Below are 23,282 nucleotides of genomic sequence, written 5' to 3' on the forward strand. Positions count from 1 at the left end.
GGAGTAAATGACGTTGAGGGATAATATTCGTAAAAAGAAATGGAATTTTTAAGTATCGTTTAGAACGACGTTAAAGATATTTATGACACGTATCTGTATGGAGGTTGATTCGGAGAATAAATACGCAGCTGAATTATTCCTCGTTGTTAGATGCCAAGATTTCGAGGTCACATTCATTTCCTTTTTAATATAATCGTGAATTTTTATTGACTACGAACTGTGCATTCGTAATTGGTATTTTTATCGAGATACTATATAATACATTCAACATTTACCCCATGTCTATCGAATAACGACAAATACTTCTCAACCATGAAAAAAGACAAGAAATGACAAAACATCTTTGAACGTTTTGCATCGTGGTTCGATGGGAAAAAAGGAACAAAATAGAAATAGAGTGACATACTTGCTAAAATAAACCGTAAATTTAATTTATAAGAATTATCCAGAAACCGATGGTTAACAAATACCGCCTTACTCCATAACTGTAGAAAATTAGTAAAACATATTCTCACTGAAAAGAGAAAAGGATTAAAAAATTGCCTCTAGGCTCGAATTTCTCCACAGCTACGCACCTAAATCTTACAACTTGTATCTGCAGCTCTCTACGAATTCCATACATAGTACACAGTCATCTAAATCATCGGGCGATTCAGTCAAATTCGATAAACATTCTCCTTAATTGTACTTAATCCAAAAAGCAGAGCGGTCGTCGAAGACAGAAAGACGGATAGAAATGAATAATGATTCGCGAAGAAGAAGGAGGCACCGTTTCCATCTATCGAGCGTGGAAGGATGGTTATTAATTAGGCGAACGTGAGACTCTCTTTTTGAATTCTTAGCGGACACGAACGAGTCGCGTTTAACGGGACGAGTGTTAATTACTGACGAACGTCTCGACGACGAGGCGTCGTCGTCATTGACACGCGCGCCAATTATCGGACTACATTTTCCGCGGTAGTTACCATTAATTGTAGCTTCGTGAGCGAATGTCACGAACGATATAACGACTCGTCAAGAACGTGTCATCTTTCTTTTTCGCTCTTTAGCTTCGATAGAATTTGCTACCAATTTCGTCTGGAGAATTATTACAGGCGCCAAGGAAGTGTGTCAGAGAAAAAGGAGAAGTAGAAAAAGAAATAACAGGACCAACGATCTGCTGGAGTAGGAAGAAAAATATTCTCTGTCACGAGCGAGGATAAAAATCGTACGAAGAAATTTATACCCGTAGAAACTCGTAAGCGTGTAGTAATATCGTAGTTCGAAGGTATGCGGATTTGCTTGTCTTTAACAGGATGTAATTTAATTACTAAATTACGGATGAAGAGATATGCAATGATTCATCTGGCACTTTGTGTTATACGTACGTATAATGGCTACAAAAAGTACTGACGCGTACCCTCCTTTCCTAATGAAGCGTTTTTTTCTATTAAATTACACGTTCTATTTTTATTGTATCGAATTTTTCCGGACGCGCGAAAGTGCCATTAAATGATACGAAATTCAGTATATTTATATACTTCAAATATTTAAGATATTTATCAATTAATACGCGCGTCGACACTTTTTCTGCCTCCTGTATTAATTTTCTAAATTCTGAATCAAAGGAAAAAGGTGCGACGTCTAATACATTACATCGATTTTTGTGCATTTACAGAAAGTTTAAAGGTGCGAAACGCACCGAATACGCGTAACACGTAAAGCTGTATAAAATATCCAAACTAGGATGTGAAACACGTGTCTGCTCAAGTTCTTCTTTTTCATTCAGTCGCTGCGTATATAATAATATGAATATGCATAAACACGCTCAAATTATCAATAACTTAAACGTATAGTTCGTCAACTCCAAAAATAGATAATAACTACTTCTACTCGTTAGTTTCGCACAAATTCATATAGCGTTACGACATAAATTCAGCAAAAGTGCTCGACCAGTTAGGACCGATAGTATGTGCGAATAAGCAGAAAGAGAAGAAAATGGAAGAGAAGAAAAAAAGGAAGTGTTCCAGCAGATTGGCGCCATGCGGCACCGAATTGCCCCCGTAGTTGACACGACGAGAAAATTGATTATAGAGTAGCGACGGCGGCGCGGCAGATCGATTTGAGTCACGATAAAACTCGATATTATAGCAACCGATCAACGATCAAGGTCCTGGGCCGGCACGCTTGATACACCGATCGTAAAATTACTATGAGTTTAATTGCTTTTCGAATACCTCGTTACCAACTCGGTAATTGCTATATAGATCGGATCCGATTGGAATCCGCCGCGGAAAAGGTTAACCTTATTCGCGTTCTTGCAGGAAACTCGTTAAAAATCCCATTGCTAATGATACGATATGAATGTGGACCGGCAGGAGGCGAAAAACAGCCGAGTCAACGATGAAATATCGCTTTTGTGCAGTAGCGAAACAGCTGAGTAACGACCGTTGATAGAACTGCTGTGAACGTGGCTTAAAACTTTGAGGACCGTATGCTCCGGCAAGCATATAGCCTGAATTCTCGCGTATTTTTGGACCGATCGAACAGATTCAAAGATTTCATGATTTTGTGTATATTTTCCTATATTTCGCTATAGTTCGGCTCGTCTATTGATATTTTAGTCTTCTTCCATATACTTTGCTGTCCTGGTGAAGGAAGAAGAATTAGAAGCAAAATTTAACTTTCCAATTTCGATTAAAGTTTGCCTCGTTAATTATATTTACTCTTCGACGAACCTTATTTTATTATACTTTGAAATAAAATTTCATTTTCAAGCTTGAATTTAACGTCGGTATATCGTATCTATATATCGAAGAAATTTCAAATTTTGTTATTAATTTTATTAATTTTGGATCAAATACACGATCCAAACGACATGTGTCTAAAGGACACAGTTGGCTCGAAAATAACTGAAAGAACGTTTTTATTACCGAATTATGTGCATATCGTCTGCCTCTTTTCGTATCTTTTTTAGAGTGCTCCTCCACAGACTATTTATTATTTCTGCTCCTTCGATATAGTTTTTATCAGACACGTTCTTTGCTTATCGCGATGCACTTTAACTTATCGGATCAATGGAATAAATCAACGTGTGCCTTTTCCACGAGTTTAATAAAGTATTAAATAGGTTGTCCCAAAGATTTCTTCCACTTTATCGATAAATAACAGATGCACGATATTTTGCGTTTTATATCGTGTTATCCAATTAGCACGTAATGGATGCAATTTTTTCAAAACTTGTGCCATTTGCTAGAAAAATATTTACCAACACAGTCGACATAAATATCACGTTCTAGGTGCATTTTTGTGTCATTCATTGAATTGAATCTTTTACCACGAAGAGAATCTTTCAACGAAAGGCAGAGAGTACGGAGAACGAGGCGGAACATCGCACAAAAATGCACCTAAGAACGATATTCGCCAGCAGAGCTCAGAACTTTTGAAAAAATGGCATTACATCGTTGCTGAAGAGATGACAAGGAAGGTAACAGACGAGAATCGATCCCACGTAATTCAATAAGACGGCATAAAACACAGCAATAAATAATAAAAAAACAACAGCAATATATTTTCTCTCCTAGATATTAAAGTTGTTTTCGGTGTTCATAAATCGCGATAGCTAAGCTTCGACGTTCTGCGGCTCTTCTCCTACTTGTTCTATCGAAATTTCATTGGAACTTCGCAAAACTGAATTTTCTCCTATTACGGGAAGACCGACGTTAATCGGCTTGGATAATCAGTCAGACGAGGAACGTTCGAGAGAGGCTAATAGCCGAAACGACGAGGAGTTGGCCGGCTAACGATGCAGAAGGTGAAACGATGCACAAAAGGCAGAAAGGGGAATATCTGCCAACACCTGAGCATTCGGGGGAAGCTTTGCGTGTCGCAATGCACACGAGAAGGTGCACATGTGTGTTCCTGGTACGGCGAGAGGAGAGGAGAGAAAGAGGTAAAGAGGAGAGGACCTCGTAAGATATTGGCTCTCCCCAAACAGGTTTCTTAGACACATTCTTTCGCGGCTTGATGCTCGCCATTCGTGCAACCAGCTTCTTATTAATTATTGCTCGTCTTCGGATGAATTAAGACACGAAATTCAAGACGTCTTCTTCGCGGCGCTGAAAAAATTCTATTAAGTATTGTATTTCGAACAAGACGCGATTCATCAGCTGCTTATCGAAGACACACGTGTCCCGTCAATTTCTCTCTTTCTCGAAACGATACGCTTTCAGCTTTCGTTTCTGCTTACTCGGTGCGCGAGTAACACGTGCAAAATACTTTGACAAATTTTGTCTAATAGCGTACGTGTGTAATTATGCTCTTGTAGCCAATGTCAGTTAAAATTCTATAGAAAATATTACATGCATATGGCTGTGTTATATCTCGTAACCACAAAACCATACAAGAACTTTCGATCTTGAAATGTTAATGTTACAAGGAACTTGAAATCGAGTCGAGCGATCATTTGTTCTTTTCTATCCCCAGAAGGGATAAATCGTAACAATAACTTTTACGAATTTAACCGTGATTTTATCCTGTTACATCTTATCTCTGGCATCTCTAGCGATTCCAAGAATCGTCTTCTTGTATTTACCATGCCTTTATAAACGATATCAATCGAAATCTTCTTAAATACTTTTTAAATACACTTTTTAACAATCAATCGCAAAGCGAAAAATCTATTCGACCGAAGATTTTCGTATACCACTGTACCTCGGCAAACCTTTTTGCACACGTACATATTACACGTATCTATGTAACGGTTATTTGTAAAATGAACATGTCGATGGGAAGCATGCAAATCGAAATATGGTCGTGGGATTCGTTGTGCAAAGATCAAACATCTCGAAACACTTGGCGCTGAAGAGCCATAATATTTGCAATAGTCTCATCTAAGGAAATAAAGGGTAGGATTTTCGATGAAAATCGAACAAGACTGGATGAGATACGATCGCCGTCTAATGTGTACTTGGAAGCAAGCTGTTTCTTTTTTCCAGGTACAAGCAGAGCTAAACGTTGCACGTGTGCACCTTTGGACGAGTTCGAGCCTGGCCGTCTGGATCGGTTGGACCGTACGGATCGTTTTATCTCTTCTCGCCGGCTATGAGAAAGTTGAGATTACACGGAAATAAGGCTCGTGGTTGTCGCCTCACGGTGAGAAGAATTCGTCTCCAGCGATTTGCATACGTTCAATGTTAACGAACGAAATTCCTGACTAGGTACGGGCATGAGAAGAAAGAAACAACCGTGGAACGTGTTCGGTTCGTGTTATACTGGCATCGTTTGTTCGCTACGTTATGGACGAAGGTACTCGAAGATGCTTATAGCTTTGAATCGACAACTAGATTATTTTTTTTTTTTTTTTTTAAGTGAACCGTACGCTCGCTCGAAAGTAGTTTGAGGAGACTGGATGTTGCTGCGTTGATGTGATTAACGTCGTACGGTGGTGGCGATGTTGTTGAAATTAATAATATTGGTAGCGTTATCGATGACGATATCGTTATATTTAATTCTAGAAAAATAACGCTTAGGATTAGTGGATATTGATGCCTTGCGTTTTAAAATATTTTTACGATTCTTCTGGTAGGACACTGTACCTTTGGTAAATAGGAGAACTGAAATCAGAATCAGACTCCTTCGACATCTTCCTAAGGACTCGCGTTACATCTTATCGAGCTGATAATAACTGAAATGATAAGTTGTAAAACTGGTTCTAATTCTAATTCTAGTATGTGTTTTTTACAAAAATATAAAGAACACTGTTGACGTTGTTAATAATTGATAAATTAAATAATTAATAATTCTTTTAGATACTTTAAGCTTTAAGTATTTGATACTCATAAAAGAAGACATCGTCGTCCTCCTTTAGCTATCGATTCATTCTCTGCGTTATAAATGGCAAAAATTATGTTACAGAGAAAATTCTTCCCTAATTACCAAAAGTATAATTTGTATTAAAACCTCGCTTATATCGAGAATTTCCCTGGACTCTGAATATCGTTTCCTTCGTCTCTACCATGTCACATCGATTATTACGCTAATGCAACGACATCGACTCGTCATTTTTTCTAACGAAAACTAATTTATATTGAAAATACTCCTTTCTCTGGATATCGTTTTTCGGATCTACACGCGATACTACGCTATACACAAAAATCATGTACTAGAAAAAAGACATTCTATGGGCGGCAAAAAGACGTCAGAAATTCCACGGCCAACGAGACATTAAAAGTGGAAGCGTAAAAATTCGCGATGCCCGGCGAAAAGAATGCGAAGATCGGAAGGACGCGCGATCGAGAGATTAACGCGTGGAATTTCCGAATGAATGGCATTTTATTGCACGCGAGTGAAATTTGCGTGCCACAAATATTGCTGATCGATGATACGCGCGAGTACGTGCGTCCTTTTTCGCGAAGGTCGATCGGAAAGGCGAAATGCGCTCGAAAAAAGCAACACGGCCGATATGTGTTTGTCTGCGTGACGGGATCGTGTAAAATCGAAACTGAGAGAGGCGAGAAAAAAGCGAAAAAAAGAAATGTTGTTCGGATGCCAAGTGTGCCCACGTATGAATTCCTTTCGATGGCAAATCTGTGCCTACGTAAGTGGTCTCGACAGGGGGCATGAAAAGAAATTCAACAGATTCTTCGGATGCGCCTTTTTCGGCAGAGAGTCGATGCTTTTTTCGAGCTCGTTTCGCCTTTTCCATCCAACTTGCCAAGTTACGATTTCTTATCGATTTTCGTTAGCTTCATGGCAATTTCATATTTTTGCGAATGCGACGATGAAATGGAAATAGAGAACCGTCTCATTTATTAAATACTATAACAACGACTATTCTACGTTGTACTTTCAAATATCCCATAAATACAGAAATATCCGCGGTCTAATTATCGTTTTCCTTGATTTAAGGAAACAGATTACCTAATAGCTTTCGCTATTAAGTTTTTTTTTTTTCTTTATTTATTAGAATATTTACAATCAATTCTCGTTGAGAATTTTCAGTAACTTAATTTGGCGTGATACAATGACATGGATTATAATAGCTTTATATTGTTGATTCTAGTAGGACTAAGGATTTAATCTAGTGGGTATCGCTATTAAGTTGAAACTTAGATCGCATCGAAGATTAGAAAATCCATTAGCCGAACTAATTTGCTAACGACAGAACTCTATCTTCCCTAAAAAGTTACTCTTCTCTTTACTTTCTTTTACTTTCTTCCTAATAATCAGCAAAACCGTTAGATGCACGATGCTCGAATAGTTGAAATTAAAACGTAATACCTAAACGTACCTGACTAACTAAAAATTATCGTTAGAAATTTCTATCGGCCAAAGCTGGAAACGATTAAATCGCAAAATGCATTGCCACGCGAAAAGAGAATATAACGGATCAGCAAATGCGAGAATCATTTCTCGCGGAGAGGATAAGCGTTTTCCCGATATATCGAGAGACCGGCGGCCGAGGAGCAGCCCAAGGAAAACAGAGCAACAGAATCATCGAGCATAAATCTACTATCCACCGACGTAATATTCGCGATTTATTAACATCGTTAATTCGCTATGCCAGCGAAGATTTTCGGGTCAGAAAATACGTGTGTAACGCTCTTAATTCTAGAACATGTTCCTGGAAACTGTGCGTGATTTTATCGGCGTTGTCGCGAAGGAGCGTTATTTCGTCGCGTTTACGCGTTCCATTTAACCGTCCAGAGTATATAATTGAAAGCGAGTATCGTTATCCCGACGTCGAAATGAAAAATCGTGCTATCTGCGACGAAGCTTGTCCCTCGTAACTACTTCTTTACGATTTGTGCACGAAGAAAACGTGGTAGTTTACAAACAAACGGTAAAATACGAAGAAATAACAACGTTGTTGGACACACACGGCTACTTTTATCGTAATTAATTCGATAAGAAGGAAACGAATGACCGCGACATAAATAAATGCAATTTTCTCTTTGGCGTCTGTCATCGTGGATCGCCCATGCGCCTCTATCGCGGAAATTGATTAGACGCCGTGGTTTCTATTCTGGGTGAATACTGGTGATATTCCGAGATATTTGGCATTGTATCAGGTCAGTTGAAACGTCTACACCTTTCCGATTGTACGTACGTTCGATCGTATATCTGAAACTTCGCTGGTGGATTTTTCATAAAACGCAGGTGGTTGAAATATATGTACATTTCAATTTGAAATTTAATTTACATTTCAATCTGAAATTCTATTTGCGTTTCAAGCCGTGTCTCTGGAATCTAATTCGCGCTTCGAATCTGAAAATTTAATCTAGGAGAAAAGACGGCGAAGAAATCGATCGCTGATAACGATAATTGCATTCTTTACGAGGCTCGAATAAAACATCTACGGGGACAATTTTCCACTGTTTCTCACATTTAATTTTAGATATTTCCAAAGCTATTTGATATAAAGAACGTCGGATACTTGGTAACAGGTCGTAGAGACGCGGCAATATTTAGATAAAATGTTTAGATAAAACACGAAAAATTTAACAACGACGAAGTAAACGAATTGCCGAAAGACGGCTATGAGCGACGATAAATATTACGTTGAGACTTAATTATAAGAAGAAAAACTTTCCGACGAACCTAGTTGTAACTCTCAATGCCATAAATAGATTATAGGCGTTTACACGCTTAAAGCTGCAAAAATATACAGAATCGAGCATCTAGTATGCAGAAATATGTACATACAAAGTATCCAGTGTGAAGTCTTCGTTATAATATCTAACGGTTGGAAGAAAGTCTCTGTTTAGCTTCCAACTACTTTAGTTTTGTACGCTCGAAAATATGAATTTCAAGCAACATTCACGGCATAGCCATAAGACCACCTACACGAATTTTTTTTTAACCCCTTGTCTCATAGTATCGAGCGAGAATCATCAGACTGGTATGGATTATGGATCAAATGGAACGGAGTCGGACTTGTATCAAAGTTCAATTTTAACTCTGGCTTTACTTCCATATTATAAGACCGTAGATTACTGAATACAAATCGTGTATAATATTTCAACGTTTTGCCTCGGACATGGCGTTAAAGCAGTCGCTAGTTAACGCAGATGTATATAGTCGCGGAAAAGATCAGAAGGCGAGGGGTTAAGAAGAGACTCGGTTCTCACTATCGAATATTACAAAGTGTTGCAATAGCGTTGCCTTGTGCGATCGTGGGCGTAGATTAAATTAACGATGAATCATATTTTTATGAAATACGAAAATTTCACCATAACACACGGCGATCGAACACGTCACGATACGTTGATAAGAATCGCTACTATTTCACGGAAGAATCGTTCGTTTCGACATGTTTCTCGGAAGACCGAGAAAGAGGAAAAATGAGAAAGAGAGCGAGTATAATGCAATAAAATTTCGTAACGAGAAATCAAAATTATCTTTCTACCCAGTGTTAAAAGCAGTAAGTTATCGGCTGCTCCACATAATTAACTTAACAACGAGCATAGCGTTGAGTTTCTCGATTAATCATTAGCGCAAAGAGGGAGCGAAACAGGGACAGAGAAAGAGGCACGATATCTCGCGTATTTATAATTATATTGAAAAAAAGAAGAAAGAAAAGTTACGCTGTCGGATCTCTAATCGAGACTCAGATATTACCGCTATTTACCTTTCTTCTTTGACTGGTGCAAACAAAAGACTATTTGTATCGTACGGCGGGATACTTAAAAGGCCGTGAAACGATTGTACAACGCGCGCGCCAAGTGCTAATAATTTTTCCGTCGTGCAACTATTATAAAAAACGTTTCTTTCGTTAGTCGAAACCGTTCTCCTCGTCCGTGCTTATCGTACTGGCGAACCGTGTCTAATTAACCAACAACCAGCTATCGTCGCATGAATACCTTTTAACTACACAACCAACTGCTAGCTATTTAACCGGCTAACGCTTCTAGTAGAGTATAGTTGCACCTGCACGCTGCACGGTGCATGGCAGATATTACCTGCGGTGATTACGAGATCACGTAAGTTGAATTGCAAAGAAACGTTTGACCCGGTTGTGCCTTCTGTAATCTCTTCTTTTTCCGATAATAGAAGTTATACCTGACAAGTGACAAAAGAGTCTTGTTTCCTCCGAGTATGTCTCTATCGATTACAGCCGATGTTACGAGACAATAGATTAAGATAACACCATTATTCGTGTATGTGAAATATACTCATATCAACGACATTACTATTAATATCGATTAGATGTACGTTTATTAACGTACTGCTATTAATAAACATTAAATATGGCTATCTTACAAACCGTTTCATAAATCAAATCCTCTGACTAAACGCTTCCCTAATTTCTTCAAACACTGTATACTAAAATGCATCAGCTCTGTCCAAGATAAAATTCGACTGTATCGTACTATGAGACATACCTTTGTACCGCTGTTTCACAGAGTCTTTGCCTTTTTCAACAAGAATTTCCAATTTTCAAGCACTCCACGCTATTCGGTGAAAACGATCACCTTTGACGAAATTAAAACTCTACCCTGTCCGTGATACGATGCAACGTATATCAATTTTCCATTTTCTAGGGAACCTTCAAAATTTTCTCCAAACGAGACAACGTTCGATTACGTACTCACCTTAGCCATAGTGATAGTGTTGGTGGCGGCATTGAGATGAACGAAGACGGACAGGAGGATGGCAGCTTGTATCATCGAGATCATCATCGTGTCCTCGGCTGGTGGTACGTCCTCGAGGGTCGAAGGACCGAAGCCACTGGGCCGACACGCACGTAACACGCACGCCACTCACACGCACTCACTGTTCCTAACACATGGCATCCTCCTTTTCATGATCCCTCTCTCTCTCTCTCTCTCTCTCTCTCTCTCTCTCTTTCTCTCTCTCTCTCTATCTCTCTCTCAATCTCCTTTTCCTCTCGTTTGCCGCTTATTTCTTCCCTCGAAATGCTTCCACGATTTCGGCTTCTCGTCACTTTCCTTCACGGTGATTAATTTCGACCCTCGAACTCCCTTTCAAAGAACCGCGACGGGGGTAAGTCGCATGTAAACGAAGACCTCGACGAAAGGAAGCAAATGTATGTCCAGCCGTGGCAACTGCCGCCGAGCAACTGGCACTTGCTCGCCTGCTGGAGCAGCCTGTCTCGGCCCGATGGCAGACTCCCCGTTGCAGTCCTGTGTGTTACGCTCCTCTTCGTCGCTATCGGAGAATTTCGATGGTTAAAAAAGTGACGAGGACTTCGTGCCCGAGCTTCGTTACTCGCTCGCTATTTCGAGGAATCGCAGGATCGCTTATATCCATCGTTATACGCTTTGCTTTAACCGATGATTATATCGTCTGAAATTATACTCGGTTAAGTTTCGAAAAGATAAACTCCGTTTTAAAGAGACGTATTATTCGAAGGATTATTTCAGCGAGATTTATGAACAACAAACAAGTCTAATGCTTTTATAACGTATCGTTTACGATGCGTGGTAGAGCGGTGTCGCTTTGATCGTTCAACCGTGACTTTTTGATCGCTTTCGATGAAATAATATAATTATGTGGAAAGTTTTGATAATATATGTTGAAAATTATGCGAGAAATTTTTTGATCGACGGATATTTGCATACAAATTTTTAGCTGCTGCTTAAGTTATTTAACAAAATTTGATCAAACGAAACGATTAAATCTCCGATACTGCTTATTCAAAAAAATCATTTATGCAACATTTATTTTTATCTCGCTTCGTTATCGCGTCATAATCGCATCAGCAGCTTTTCGTATCGGTACCTGATGTTCTTCTTGATGCTGTTGCTCCGTCTGATACAGATAACAGCAAAAATAAACTAATTTCATATGATATCTCGTTTACGATGTTACCAAAACATCCGATGTGCGCGTATAAGAGCGGCAAAAGTTGAAACTACCTATCTATCCATAGATTATCCGTTTAAAGAGAGTTTCGGTTTCCTTGAAAAAGCAATTTCCCCGTCAGAGGAACAACGTACCGTAACACGACCACGTTATGCGTTCTCCTCGATACGAATAAAGCAAATTCGGTGCTCATTCCGCCTTCTTCGATACATACTTCTAGGCATACGTGTAGTCCCGTGCGATCGAAGATTCATGAGCCATCGAGAATTCGAAACCGATTCAGAACTGGTTGTTTGGCCGATGGAATGTAGCTTTTAACAGCGACCGACCAGTTGGTAAAGGGGTGTGAGAGGGTGCAGGAGAATCGTACGTTTAGAAATGGACGCACACCTGCGACCATCCAGGTTCCTCGTTAAATTTCAATCGGAGACCTGATTTATTCTTTTCGTGTCCGTAGTTCGCGCTTTCATCACCCTCCGACCGATTGTCCTCTGCAGTTCCGCAAAGAACATCTGGAATTAGAAAACAATGTTGCCGTAACCTTTCGATGGAATAATAGAACGTATTGTTCTTCTGTTCTGTTTTTGTCAACGGTAAATCACTGCGAAATGTTTATGCAATTTTACGTCTTTATCGACATAACTAAATACGTAACACCTAAATAGAAGTTTATTTCATCTTCTAACTGTTACAGGAAGTACCTTAACTCTCCTTTGCATATTTTTGCATATCCTACGCATTCTCTACGCTTTTGCATTTTTTAATTTTCCAAAAATGCAGAAATATCTACGCTATAGTTATCAGATCCCTCCTCGATGCAACTCGATACGTTAGAATTTTTCTTAACGGTGAGTACTTGGTATCGATTTCGATAAATTCTACAAATAAGAAAAAGATACCGATTAATTGTCAATTTAAGAGGAAACGCGATAGCGAATGAAGTATAAAATCGATAATTGGTTCTATTTGAAAATCCTAATTTCGAAATATCTATCGAAGAAGTTCTCGGAGACGATCCGTTCGATAAATATTTAATGCCACGTATGCCCGATGACGATTCCGTTATGGAACCAACGAATACGTAGTTTATACAGTTATCATTTGTGATTTATAACGCAGAACGACGCGCAAATACCATATTTCACTTTACGCTCGTAGACACTACATAAAGTTAGATATAAGGTAGGTCGTGAGATTAAGCTCCAAGTCAGATTTAAACCTGGCCGTAAGTTTGTACGTTCTATCGATAATTCCTAACGTTGTCGCGTGCAAGCAATATCTATCTTCGAGACACCTGCTCGAGACAAGAAAACACAATGATGGTTAATCGGCCAGAACGATCGAACTCTTCGATCGAACTCGTTCCACTGGTAGGCGTAGCGAGCGAGATAATAACGCGCTATTGCTCAGCTACCTACGTATCCGTGGGTGTAATTCACTCGTAGGGTTGGCTATTAACCACCTTTAAACAACTTTACTAGCTGCTTCGTACTCGATTTGTCTTCCTCTTCTTGACGAATAACCGACAAGAAAAATAATCCTCGTCGTTTCGTCCTTTGTTCTTAATTCTTATTAGAATCTCTTTTTAACTTCTTTCTATCGATCGTACACTGACAATTTATCTACTATGACGGTTATAACGATGTAAATACTAATTTGAAATAGAAATGATTGGAATAAATTATGATAATGAAGTAGAGTTTGTTATTAGGAAAGATCATAAATATTCATAGACAGAAGCAAGTTTAGTCTGAGACATCGGCAGAAAAAAGAAAGAAAGATGCAGTTAGTCACTGAGTCCGTGGATGCATTTAAAGTAGCTGTTGGTATTTGAATGCGCTCGGTCCAGCGGAGAAAGTGGCGAGGATCGTGAGTGCAATTATACCGCCGTGTCTGAGGTAACCAGGGAGACAAAAGTCATTCTACATTTACAATCTGCTCTTCGGATATTGCTTGTCAATCGTAGTTCAAATAAATCACTCGGGCTTTTTAGACACGATTGACTGTCAATTTCGAATATGAATAATCGAGGACAATAACTATAAATCTTTCTTTAATTTAACTTTCTTTAACGAATGAAAACTTCTCGATAAGATCTGTGTACTCGGATTTAAAATATGCCGTTTACGATCAGACATCTCGATTACTTTACAACGAATTCTTGTACGTGTAAGTTTAAAAACAATCCTAAAAATCTCAAAACTTAATTATCAAAACTTAATATAATCCATATGGAAGAAAATGAAGAACGAAGCGTTCAACGAACGACATTAATCTTGCACGTTTGCGGGACTTTACGATCTCTGACGGGAGACGTTCGACTTAAAGCAATAGCCGGTTGTTAAAACAGTCCCAAGCGATTTCAGAGGGATTTTACTTTCCTCTGTGGAATTCCAATCGGTCGCGAATTCTAAAATCGGCGAAGTGATTGCGTCCCTGCTCTTCGTGCACGAAGGGACTTAACAGGCTGCTCGTTGGCCAAGCCGCCGTCGGCTGGACAGCAACTCACTCGTCGTCCACTCCGGCACACCTGTTCACTCAGGTATGCGATCTTCCCTCTCGCTTTTTCTCCCTCCCTTTTTCCCATCTTTCTTCCTCTGCCTCTTTCTTCTCGTTACTCGTCCCTTCTCTGCCATCTCTTTTGTCTCTTTCTTGCTCCTCATCACGACAACAGACCAACGACGGTGGTTTACCGTTGTCTCGCTGATCCTGAACCCACCAAGAGCCGGTTCATTCGCGACGTGCAAACTTCTGCTAGTATAAGTCACCCTGCAATTTTCTGCTCCGTAATTATCCTCCTCTTCTTCTCCTTCGCTCTCTTTCTTTCTCTTTCTTTCCACGTACATGTGTATATATCTTCGTGTCCGATCGATCTGTAATTGATTAGCCCTACCGGATTCTTTCGACGAAATCGTATTTTTCTATCGTTAGAAGATCGAAGTGGCTGCTGTAACAAGGAGGCAGCTCCGTTTTCCAATAATTCGAGTAAACCAACAAAAAATCAATTAAGACGCGGATCTCTTTTGTCTCCTTATTGCTGCAAACCGTTTCTTAAATTTGATCTGAAAATCATGAAAGAATCATTACTAATGTGTATCTCATCGTGATATACAACATTCCAAGACCGCACCAGAATCGTAGTTAATTATAGATATAGTTAGTTATGATCTTAGTTATGATACATCGACTTCTATTTATTCGATGATATTAGTGTATCTCCTTATCCGTGTATCGTCAGCTGGAAAAAAAATGCGTCTTTTTTGTGACATTTTCCCGTTCACGGTGACTTTACGGTATCTCCAAGTTTCCATTTATTACCTCGCTGCGAGAAGCCCACGGCTGGTCCATAGTCCTGTCAGTTTCAGATTGTTTCGGACCGATCGGAACAAGTGGTCGGTTCAGTCTATATGGGGGCTCTTCCCGAGAAGGGCTCTCGACCTGGTCGAGCAGAAGAACCAGACAATAGGACGCCAACATCCAAAGCCCCCTGCACTTGTCTTTTTCGCTGTGTTACCGTCGTTTGTTATAGCGTTTTTATGCCTTGAAGAATAACGACAATAGAAAAGTCGTTCATCGGTTTATAATTAGACTCTGTTAATTCTTCTTTCATTTTTACATTTTCTCGTATCCATGACGGTGTTGAGAAAATTATTACAGTGTACACTATCGCCAATAAGTATTTCTACATGCTGGTATAATCCTAAGAAGTTGATATTTCTATTACATTTCCAAAATTACGATCGAAGAACGTGTTAATTCTATGTCATCAAATATTTTGGTAAATTTAAACTAATAAAGAAATTACCATATCAGCATCGCAAGTGACTTTGCAACAAATTGTGTAATAGATAACTGACAGTGTATAAAACCTACATAAACTCTTAGAACGCGACTAGAAACATACTTCAATCGCTGTAACATTGCAACGTTGTACAGACGCACCTAAATTAAGTATTTCCACAAGATCGATTTTTATATGCTTGTAATTATTGCTCTTTTAATTATACTAATTAAATATTAACTATAGATTACATAGATATCTACTAATTATGTATATATATGATTATATTTTATACATTTGCATTAATTTGAAAGTGTTCTAATATGTACTTATGAACGACAGTGTATCCATTATGATGTAAAAACGTGAATATGGAAGTTTAATAGACAGGTTTTAAGGTGAAGCAGAGTGACGCTGGTTATAGCACTGTGCGTCTTCTATGCAAATGTAATTCTCCGTTGAACCTCTTCGAGTCTAATTTGCCGTAGGTATACAGAAATGAAACGAGCCGCTGCGCTGCCTGCAAGCGGTCTTGGAGCTTCAACGCATTTCAAGGACGGTGTTAGATTTTTAGAGTGTCGCGCGAACGGAGCTTGGTGCGTTAACTATCGACTTCATTGCCTTCTTGCAACATTTCGCTTGTAGGGAGTATCGCTGAATATTTCTGGAGTATCGTTTCTCTGTTATAGCATATAATACTTTTTAAATTACAGCGAATGTATTTCATCAAATATACATGATTAGAAAAGTTGAAATTATGTTACGTTGAAATATCGATTGTTCGATTAATAAATAAATTGTAAATCAACTATTAATTATTTCAATAAAGTTTTTATATAAAAAGGAATGTAAGTAAAATATCAAATGCGAATAATAATACGAAAATAATAATAATGCGAAGAATAATACGGAAATACGATCTATCGTTTCAATGTATTAGACCAATCAAAGTCCTGCTACATTATTATATTATGTAAAATACTCTTCTTAAATACGTATCCTGCTCGGTATTCTTAATATTCTTCAAATTAATTAACAGTAATCCCAAAATGAATTTCTAAGATTCTTCCCTCGTAGCTTCATACAGAACTTCTTTCAACACTCTTGTTCCATCTTCGAGTTTACAGTATTTATAGGTCGGACACTGTTCAGTGGGAGCCTCCTGCATGTATTTTTGCAGCAATATAGTATTAGTCTCCTTTTCGTCTGTTATACTCCAAACGTTGATGAAGTATATCGTGTACAGACTAATGTCTTGCATCGCGGAAGAGGACCAAGCGCACACATGTACCTGAAGCAAACGCAGACAAATGTTTCTTTATTCTTTCATAATAATTTCTTCTTTCCTTTTCGGTATAGTTTGTTTCCCAAATATTTGTTTCATCGAGTTACACAACCAGCCATAACTATTAAATGCATTTCAGTGTTTCTAGTTCCTAGTTATACTACTACAAATCTGTCGTCTCATCATACGCGTTTTACACTGCATTTTTTAACAGACGTTATTTTCAGTAAGATTTCCAAAAAGATCTAATTGGTAATAAAATTGTCAATAAATACAATTTACAAAAAAAGAAAAAAAAAAGGAAATTCCAATAAAGCTTCCAGCAAGCGTGATCGTCGGTAAAATTCCCAGCAAATGTAATTAGTAGATGTCTTAATACTTCTAGCCAGCAAACCGTATATCGTTACTTACGTTGGTTTTCAGGATTTGCGCGCAAGAATTCATCGTGTCGAGAATCAAAGAACACGTTCTGGCAGTGTGTACATCTTGCAACACCTCACTTTCTTTATAGCTACCGGTATAGGCGTCGAAGTCGTCGATCAAGAGCACAGAAGGCAAAGTGGCGAAGGTGTGTAGCTGGACGAGCAGCTTTGCGAGAGCCTTATAGTCCTCCAAGTACCTAGGGTATTGATTTCTTCGTGATCGTTTTGCGTTCGATTTCATAATCGAAAGCGGATTCACTGTTGCACTACGCGCGCGTAATGCAACCTTATTACAGAATGATCGCAGTTCGTTCGAAGCAGATGTGATCCACTTGGATTTTCTTACATTATCTTACCAAATCGTATTTACCCTACCTCCTTAAGATACATTATATCGTTATTGCGTTGTTGTAATAACAATTAATTATCGTGCTACTATATTTCATTATAATTATTATCAATTTAAGCAGCGAACATCTATCGGTAAGTTTTGCGCCTTGTTTCGAGTTAATCGCATGAATTCTACGATGTATTATTATATCGTTATAATAGTATTAAAACGATACTATTATATTACGCTATATCTTAATCAAAATACTATGTTTTATGAATATATTTTTATACGTGTTATTTGCGACTACTGTATGTCATGGTATATTTAATTCATTTTATGCGTATATATATGTATAAAGCATATTTTCCTTACGCTATTGTATGTATTCTTCGAGTAGGAAATTATGTCTAGGAAATATTGTTTTAAAGCTTTTTCCTTGAAATTTAAGAGACAGTAATGTGTCCTTTCGTATCTCGTAACATGTAACATAAATGATAGATATATATCTGTAAAGAAAATCTGAAACGTTTAAGTGATTACCATGAACACCTGAATATAATAATTTATTGAAAAAATTCGGCATCGAGAATGATTGGTAACTGGAAAATAAACAAACGGCGCAAAGATCCCGCGAGCAATATAGCTTAAGTAAATGGATGCCGTAATAAACGTAAAATAGCGTTTCGTTTATTGTCTTGGTGTAAACCTGTTTCAAAATCAATAAACTTCGTTTCCAAAAGTGAAAGCGTTATAGCATTTGTAAATCTAATATATAATCAGTCAGTTCTTTTAAATCCAACACAATGTCTAAATCCGCGCACTCCAACCGAGAGTAAATCAAAATTACATAACAGTACTCGAATAGATCTATAGCGAATCGTATCTCTGTCAAAATTTAAATTCTGTTTATAATTAAATAAACGAATCTAAATATATATTACGTTATCAGTGATTCATGATTAATTCATACGAATTATTACGCTAAAATATCGAATTTTTTGAACACTAATAATTTTATTCTCTATCATTCGCGTAATTATATATAATGGAATATTATAACGTCATTGGATTGACTTCTAAAAACCCGTATGCAATAACAAAACCATTGTTTGTAACTCGATATCGCGTAGAATCTTGCAAATTTTTCTTTCGATTTAACATTCTTTTTCATCTACAGATTCGCCAATTGTTTAATTACAAGTTGGATCTAGGAGCTTCCTTTAAATTATAAGATTGTTTTGCTTCTTTAAAATTATAGAATCTAAATTAATAGAAAGATTTCTAACTCTAACATCCACACAAATAGTGATATTTAAATAGTAAATGTATATGTATACCGAATAGGTACTTAAATGTATAATTTCTTGATTCAATGAGGACGCAGTAAGTATCGTTGCTTACTATTAATTTGATTAAATTGATTTTAAAATTTAAATGAAAGCCTGAACTAGATTAACATTCGTATTGCTACCGCATTTCGACCAACGTTTCTGCATTTTTACAGACTATACTATATATAGGTATGCATCTCGTGTATACATACACGGTAGAACTAAGAAGCGAGATAATTAGAGAAATGAACTGCAACCTACATATGTGAAAAAAGCAAAGTAAAGTGAACAGGCGCGGTTAGAGAAGAGAATTTTCCTCGTTCGCCAGAAGGCACGGTTCGACGAATCCTCAAGCGTGGACAGATAAAATCTCAGCTTTGAAAAATAAACCGTAGAAGAAGGAAGCAGCTGATTTGCGACGACCCCGGTTCCACCGTTTATTTTACTCTTGCTTCTGGTGCCACGATGAATCGCGTATAAAAATTGCGGACTCAGTTGTTTATCTAACCGAAAGAATAAACGTTTCGAAACTGCCTCGTTTTATCCGCGAAGGATTAGCTTCGTAAGTGTTTGCGTAGTTAAAATTGACTTGGAAAAAAATGAAAACGATATCGATCATTTTTCATGCGTTTGATCTCCAGCTTGTTGTTGGTATTAATTCTCTAACGTGTGGATACGTATATATGATATGATTGACCGAGATATAATTAAGAATTTTCTCTTGAATTTCTTATCTGTAAAGAAACATCATTTTTTCAAGGAAAAATCGGCCAAGAATAGAGTTTTGAAATCGAATCTGCAGGCTGTTTCTGTAAAATAGTTTCAAGTATCATTCGTTAAAATCGAAGATAATTTCGAACGATTAACGATAACGAAAGCTTAAGTTTCGTGTGTATATGTACGTACATACGTGAAAATAGTCCTTCTTTTTTCAATTCTTTACGAAGCGTTCGATTTATATATCGTTACATTTATACCACGCTATATTTGCAAATTGTAACTCGGTTCAAGCAAATTTATTCAACGATGAATCAAAGTTCTTTGTGCGATACTATACTGCGTATCTCATTGTAGTTCGCTACATAAAGCAGCTGAGAATGAGTAACCTCTCTGGCGTGATCTATGTGCAGTTAACGCAGCCTCTTCTGAAAATACGATCGCTTCTAAACAACGCATATGTTTATGCACGTAGAATGTCAATACCTGTCGCGTGTGACGTGTGAAGTAACTAATGTTCCTTGATCTATCGCTTCCGGTACGTTGAACAAACTTCTCGAATTTGAAACCGTTCTACATATTATTATTCTATGGCGTAACGCTGCGATCCTTCACTATGACTCCATCGGTTAATATATAGTAGCTCACGAAAGTATTTGAATGCTTATAGAAATTTTTTAGTGTCAATATTATCACGAAATACGAATGGTTCTATCGGTAAAGTTTGAAATAAATCTGAAAATATATATGGTAATTACAAAATATTTAGTGCAAATATATATTTCACAGAGATCATAGAAGTATTAAGCAACAAATTATTCGTTACATTAATAATTCTTAATATTCAGTGAAAAAGACCATCTTTAACATTTATTATATGCTTAAGGTGACTCTTTGGCTATATTCTAATTTTTTACTAAATATATGTTTACAACAAATGTTTTATAACTATTGTTTACATTCTCAGATTGATCTCAAATTTAACCAGTATATTCAGGATAATTACGCCTCACTACGATAAAGACGAAATGTAATTTCTAAATGTTTTATATAATACACGTAACATATACACGAAGGTTTTCTATGGTAAAAAAAAAAAAAAAAACAAAACGACCATGAACGAGTTTTGGAAAAATAACACGATCTTTCTTCTTAGAAGATCAAAAAGAACTGATAAATTCTTCTGCGTCTTAGAACGAAGTGAGTAAGTCCGCAATATATTAACCGACATTCGAGATTCAAAATTCAAGCGAAACAAACGATTTCAAAATAAGCGATTTAGTTTAGTTAAATGGATATAAATCTGACGCTCTTTTTAGAAACGAATCCCGAAGGCCGATGCACGTGCAGAAGCGCCGCAAGAAAAGTGTTCCGCTTACATAAATCTCATCAGCTTGAAAGCCGCGGGTGCTGGATTACTTCTATCGTGACAGGCTGCCGGCAGTCTCTCCAACGGAGTTGGTGTAATGTAAACGACGCGGCGTCCTTCTTCGGCCCAGTAAATTGCTACCTACGAAGGAAAACTCGATTCCGGAAATGTCCATACCATTTTTAACAAAACAGTTCCATAACGAGCACCGACCGTGCAATAATGTTGACTTTTAATGCTAATATTTAGAATGCTTTTGAGATTTGGAAACAACGTATCAATCCTATCATGTTTCCGTATGTTTTCAGTATGTTATAGGCGCTATATATTGTATACAGCACTGCCTTGCTAACCGACGGAAACCCTGCATTGCTAACTGGCCATTAATATCCCCACCACTCCTTGCACGTCTTCGTGAGGCGGAGGAAACATTTCAAATATGGTTGGATACTTAGAAAGACTTATCTCATTACGGGTCAACGTTTCACATTTGTAATTTTTTAAAGTATGTTATCAAATTCTGTTTATTAACATTCGGGCTACGCAAGGGAATTCCAAGGACTCGTTTAATATTTTTTCATCACTATTTCTTCCATGTTGATTCTACAGTTCTATGAAATTTAGAGAAGTTGAAGTATTTATAATATTATAAGAAATTATACATGTATGTTACTTTGTCTTCAATGCATTGAAACTCTTGATAGGTCTTGAGTTTTTAAATTTTTGATAAATTTTGAAATTGCTGATATATTTCAGTTTTGAAAACTTGATAGGTATTGAATACGTATAATATTAAAGATAAATTGATAGATTTCTTTATTTTAAGATATGAAGGACAAAACAACATATCAGGAGAATAAGAAATTACCATTAAACTTTTCAAATTTTGAAATCTATCTAGATTTTTTAAAAATTCATGACTTATAGAAATTTTAAAGACTAAAAATCTGTGAAGGTTTAAAATTCAAGAGTTATGAAGTCTTTCAAAAATTTCAGATATCGAGTCATATTCGATGTAATCCGAATTCTTTGCTACATATAAATACGTATGTAATTTCACGCCAAAGAAAAATATCTATTCTAAACCTTGCCTTGCTAATTGGTCATATTTGATCCTTCCTCGCGACCAGTAACAAAACACAACTGTACATCAATATCGTATCGACACGAGTATTTGAGTTTGAAATACATTTTTGCAATTATAAATTATTTCATGTAAACGTTTAAACAATTATTGTTTATATTTTTTAATAACTCATTAAGTATCTCTAATCTATTTAAACTTTGATCTTTTTGGAAAAAGAAATTAAGAAATCTTATTCTATATCGTATCCAGTTCGCGCAAATTTCTCTATCACTGTGCAATCCTAATTCTACTATTTATTTTAAATTACTGAACTACGTTTGTATGTACAAAATATTATTATGTTTATATTTTTTGATTCATTTACCTCAAACATAAAAGATTGACTCAACTCTGCTGGTCCACAGAGCAACGTCGATTTCACATTAGACTTTACAGGGAACATACTTTGCTTCAATCTTCCAATTGTATATGTAGGTTATATAATTATCGCAGTCGGAGATACGATTGATTTCTTTCTTTCCTTCAGTAATTAGGTCTATCCCAAATATAGAAAGTATTTGCAACGAATCTTTTAACATAAAAATCTTATTAAAAAGCGTTTTCAAGCTGTAGTTTACATCTTTTGAGCAAGGTTGTCATAAACACTAACAACCAAAGATTTGAACGAAATGTTCGCCGCTGTGGCGGTACGCGACAGTAAGAACTTGCGTCATCTACAATCTACTTTATCGGTTTAGTATGAAGTGAAATATTTTCATGGCTGCTCAATATTTTTATTTCCTTTTTCACAAATTCTTCCATAAAAATATAAAGATAATGTACGCGAGTCATATGTTAGCGTGGTTGCGATATAGGAATAGGAATAGAACGCTGCATAGAGGCGCTTTCTATCCTTATCTAATGAGGCATGTGTCTAACGCCGCTCGTTTATCGGTGTTGTACTTACATATTTATTATACGAATATGTAGCGAATATGCACGAATAGTTCTCTATACAGCATTCTCTTCCTATTCCTATATCGCTTTTTCAACCCGCTCACGCACTCTATCTTTATATCCCTGTGGATTTTTCTTTGCAACAACACGGTGAAAACCAGAGAAGAAGGAGTCTCTCTCTTTTTATATAAAAGTTTGCTTTGATTTCGAGA

The 23,282-nt window shown here is 37.1% G+C and overlaps 2 protein-coding genes and 4 long non-coding RNA genes across 10 annotated transcripts in view; 2 read left to right on the top strand and 4 right to left on the bottom strand.

The window, feature by feature from the left end:
• LOC126915725 (SPARC-related modular calcium-binding protein 2) overlaps positions 1-11,312 on the bottom strand; it is a 33,653-nt gene extending 22,341 nt beyond the window's left edge. For both annotated transcript variants that reach the window (XM_050720680.1, XM_050720671.1), the window contains exon 1: positions 10,575-11,312. In XM_050720680.1, the coding sequence (XP_050576637.1) occupies positions 10,575-10,661 (87 nt within the window). In that variant the 5' untranslated portion in view covers positions 10,662-11,312. The remainder of the gene's footprint in view (positions 1-10,574) is intronic.
• LOC126915788 (uncharacterized) lies at positions 9,516-11,528 on the top strand. The gene is made up of 2 exons (XR_007710329.1): positions 9,516-9,962; positions 10,524-11,528. It is a non-coding gene; the product is annotated as an uncharacterized LOC126915788 (long non-coding RNA).
• A 2,316-nt stretch (positions 11,529-13,844) lies between these two features.
• Positions 13,845-15,317, bottom strand: LOC126915781 (uncharacterized). Its single transcript, XR_007710326.1, has 2 exons — positions 15,127-15,317; positions 13,845-15,046 (listed from the first exon to the last, which is right to left on the bottom strand). It is a non-coding gene; the product is annotated as an uncharacterized LOC126915781 (long non-coding RNA).
• A 1,175-nt stretch (positions 15,318-16,492) lies between these two features.
• LOC126915769 (uncharacterized) lies at positions 16,493-23,270 on the bottom strand. 4 transcript variants are annotated; one of them, XM_050720743.1, is made up of 5 exons: positions 23,179-23,270; positions 22,499-22,702; positions 21,058-21,188; positions 17,286-17,493; positions 16,493-16,880 (listed from the first exon to the last, which is right to left on the bottom strand). In XM_050720743.1, the coding sequence occupies exons 2-5, from the start codon at positions 22,574-22,576 to the stop codon at positions 16,647-16,649; spliced, it is 651 nt and encodes a 216-aa protein (XP_050576700.1). In that variant the 5' UTR covers positions 22,577-22,702; positions 23,179-23,270; the 3' UTR covers positions 16,493-16,646. The 4 variants fall into 4 exon arrangements, with proteins under 4 accessions (XP_050576700.1, XP_050576731.1, XP_050576710.1 ...); XM_050720774.1 differs by having other exon boundaries at positions 22,499-22,669; positions 23,179-23,257; XM_050720753.1 differs by having other exon boundaries at positions 23,081-23,230.
• On the bottom strand, positions 19,579-20,060 carry LOC126915797 (uncharacterized). The gene is made up of 2 exons (XR_007710338.1): positions 19,868-20,060; positions 19,579-19,770 (listed from the first exon to the last, which is right to left on the bottom strand). It is a non-coding gene; the product is annotated as an uncharacterized LOC126915797 (long non-coding RNA).
• On the top strand, positions 20,060-22,132 carry LOC126915776 (uncharacterized). The gene is made up of 3 exons (XR_007710325.1): positions 20,060-20,564; positions 20,646-20,878; positions 20,998-22,132. It is a non-coding gene; the product is annotated as an uncharacterized LOC126915776 (long non-coding RNA).
• Positions 23,271-23,282: the final 12 nt, after the last annotated feature.

The sequence above is a fragment of the Bombus affinis genome, chromosome 1, assembly GCF_024516045.1.
Source record: "Bombus affinis isolate iyBomAffi1 chromosome 1, iyBomAffi1.2, whole genome shotgun sequence".
NCBI classification, from domain to species: Eukaryota; Metazoa; Arthropoda; class Insecta; order Hymenoptera; family Apidae; genus Bombus; species Bombus affinis.

Coding starts and splice junctions, on each gene's coding strand:
- LOC126915769 (XM_050720743.1), bottom strand. CDS start 22,576: ATGTTCCCTGTAAAGTCTAATGTGAAATCGACGTTGCTCTGTGGACCA. Junction 21,189..22,498: donor GTCAATCTTTTATGTTTGAG/GTAAATGAATCA, acceptor TTTCCTTCGTAG/GTAGCAATTTACTGGGCCGA. Junction 16,881..17,285: donor CGCAAATCCTGAAAACCAAC/GTAAGTAACGAT, acceptor CGTTTGCTTCAG/GTACATGTGTGCGCTTGGTC.